General features: G+C 38.8%; 1 protein-coding gene across 1 annotated transcript; it reads right to left on the reverse strand.

Annotated features, from left to right (window-relative positions):
* Positions 1–474: 474 nt before the first annotated feature.
* On the reverse strand, positions 475–1,343 carry LOC126672468 (secreted RxLR effector protein 161-like). Its single transcript, XM_050366418.2, has 2 exons — positions 775–1,343; positions 475–487 (listed from the first exon to the last, which is right to left on the reverse strand). The coding sequence occupies exons 1-2, from the start codon at positions 1,341–1,343 to the stop codon at positions 475–477; spliced, it is 582 nt and encodes a 193-aa protein (XP_050222375.1).
* Positions 1,344–2,218: the final 875 nt, after the last annotated feature.

Consider the following 2,218-nt stretch of genomic DNA (forward strand, 5'->3'; position numbering starts at 1 on the left):
TCCGTTCATTCAGAGTGATGAATCCTTTCTAGGTTAAACCCCTATCTCCATATACAACTAACTAGAGCCAACACATCCCGCGGCTCTAGCTCATGAAAGATCTAGAGTTAAGGAGTATCAAACTCTAATCACCTATATACAAGATAGTGTCACCGCAAGTCAAAGGACATATGTACAATTATGAACTAGATGACATTAAATTGACTTTAATGAATTACCATGTATAAGTCATCTAGCTTCACTTGTTCGACTCACTCAACACCTTGAGTGTCCACATGTTTATTCTGATCCCCATCAAGTAGTATGAGACTCACTACTTCCTATAATTAGTAACTCTTTACTAATCAGGAGAATAAACAGAGGTGACGATCTTTTCGGGATAATGCGATGCCCTTATTCGTAGGACCCCATCGATCGTGAACGATTATTTAGATCACTTGTATAATAGAATCTGTCACTCATATTCTTACTACCTTAAGAATAGATTCTATCACAATATGATAAAGACAATATGTATTAAATAAACACTTAGTTTATGAGACACTTAGTTCAAATAAAAACATATATATCATTGCCAATGGGATTTGTTTATACAAGAATAAATACAAAATGGCCCTAGGGCACAAACTACCAACAATCTCCCACTTGCACTAGTGCCATTGGCTACTATATCTAAGCCCCATCTTCTCAAGATGTAAATCTAATTGACTCTGGGTCATGGGCTTTGTCAGTGGGTCAGCCGTGTTTTCGGCTGATGCTATCTTTTGGAGAGACACATCTCCTTTCCCAACAATTTCTCGGATAATATGATATCGCCTTTCTATGTGTTTGGATTTTTGGTGAGACCGGGGTTCCTTTGCCTGGGCTATAGCACCATTGTTGTCGCAGAAAAGAGGAACCGCCGACTCAATGGTAGGAACCACACCAAGTTCAGAAACAAACTTCTTAATCCAAACAGCTTCCTTTGCAGCATCTGATGCCGCAATATACTCGGCTTCTGTAGTGGAATCTGCAGTGGTTTCTTGTTTGGAACTCTTCCAACTCACTGCTCCTCCATTACATGTGAATACGAATCCAGATATAGACTTACGATCGTCTAAATCTGATTGAAAATCAGAATCTGTAAAGCCATCTATTTTAAGATAACCTCCTCCATATGTTAAGACCATATCTTTAGTTCTTCTCAAGTACTTAAAGATATTCTTAACCGTCATCCAGTATTCTGAACCTGGATTGGATTGATATCTGCTAGTCAAACTAACTGCATAGGCAATATCTGGCCGCGTACACAACATAGCGTACATAAGACTACCAATTGCCGAAGCATATGGTATCTTTGCCATTTCAACTCTTTCTTCAGAAGTCTTTGGAGACATTTCCTTCGAAAGGTGAATTCCATGTCTAACAGGAATCAATCCTCTCTTAGAATTTTCCATATTGAACTTTTTCAATATCTTTTCTAAGTAGAGCCTTTGGGAGAGACCAATCATTCTCTTAGATCTATCTCTATAGAGTCTAATGCCGAGAATGTAAGTCGCTTCTCCGAGGTCTTTTATGGAGAAAGTTTTGGATAACCAAAGCTTTACAGAGGTTAACATACCGACATCATTTCCTATTAGTAAAATATCATCTACGTATAAGACTAGGAAAGTAATTGCACTCCCACTAACCTTCTTGTAAACACATGGTTCATCTTCGTTTTTGATAAACTCGTAACTCTTTACAGCTTCATCAAAACGACGATTCCAACTTCTCGAAGCTTGCTTCAATCCATATATGGATCGTTTTAATTTACACACCTTGGAACCTTCTTCGGATTTAAAACCCTTAGGTTGTTCCATATAGATTTCCTCCTCAATATGTCCATTAAGGAATGCGGTCTTGACATCCATTTGCCAAACCTCATAATCTACATGTGCAGCTATGGCAAGAAGAATCCGGATGGACTTAAGCATGGCTACCGGCGAGAAAGTCTCTTCATAATCGACTCCTTGCCTCTGGCGAAACCCTTTCGCAACAAGCCTAGCTTTAAAAGTTTCCACTTTTCCATCAGCACCAAGTTTACGCTTGAAGATCCATTTGTTCCCTATTGGTATAATTCCTTCGGGTGGATCAACTAGCTCCCATACTTGGTTACTGTACATGGAATCCATTTCGGATTTCATAGCTTCAAGCCATCTTGAAGAATCTATATCACATATAGCTTCCTCATAAGTAG

Source organism: Mercurialis annua, linkage group LG3 (genome assembly GCF_937616625.2).
Source record: "Mercurialis annua linkage group LG3, ddMerAnnu1.2, whole genome shotgun sequence".
NCBI lineage: Eukaryota > Viridiplantae > Streptophyta > Magnoliopsida > Malpighiales > Euphorbiaceae > Mercurialis > Mercurialis annua.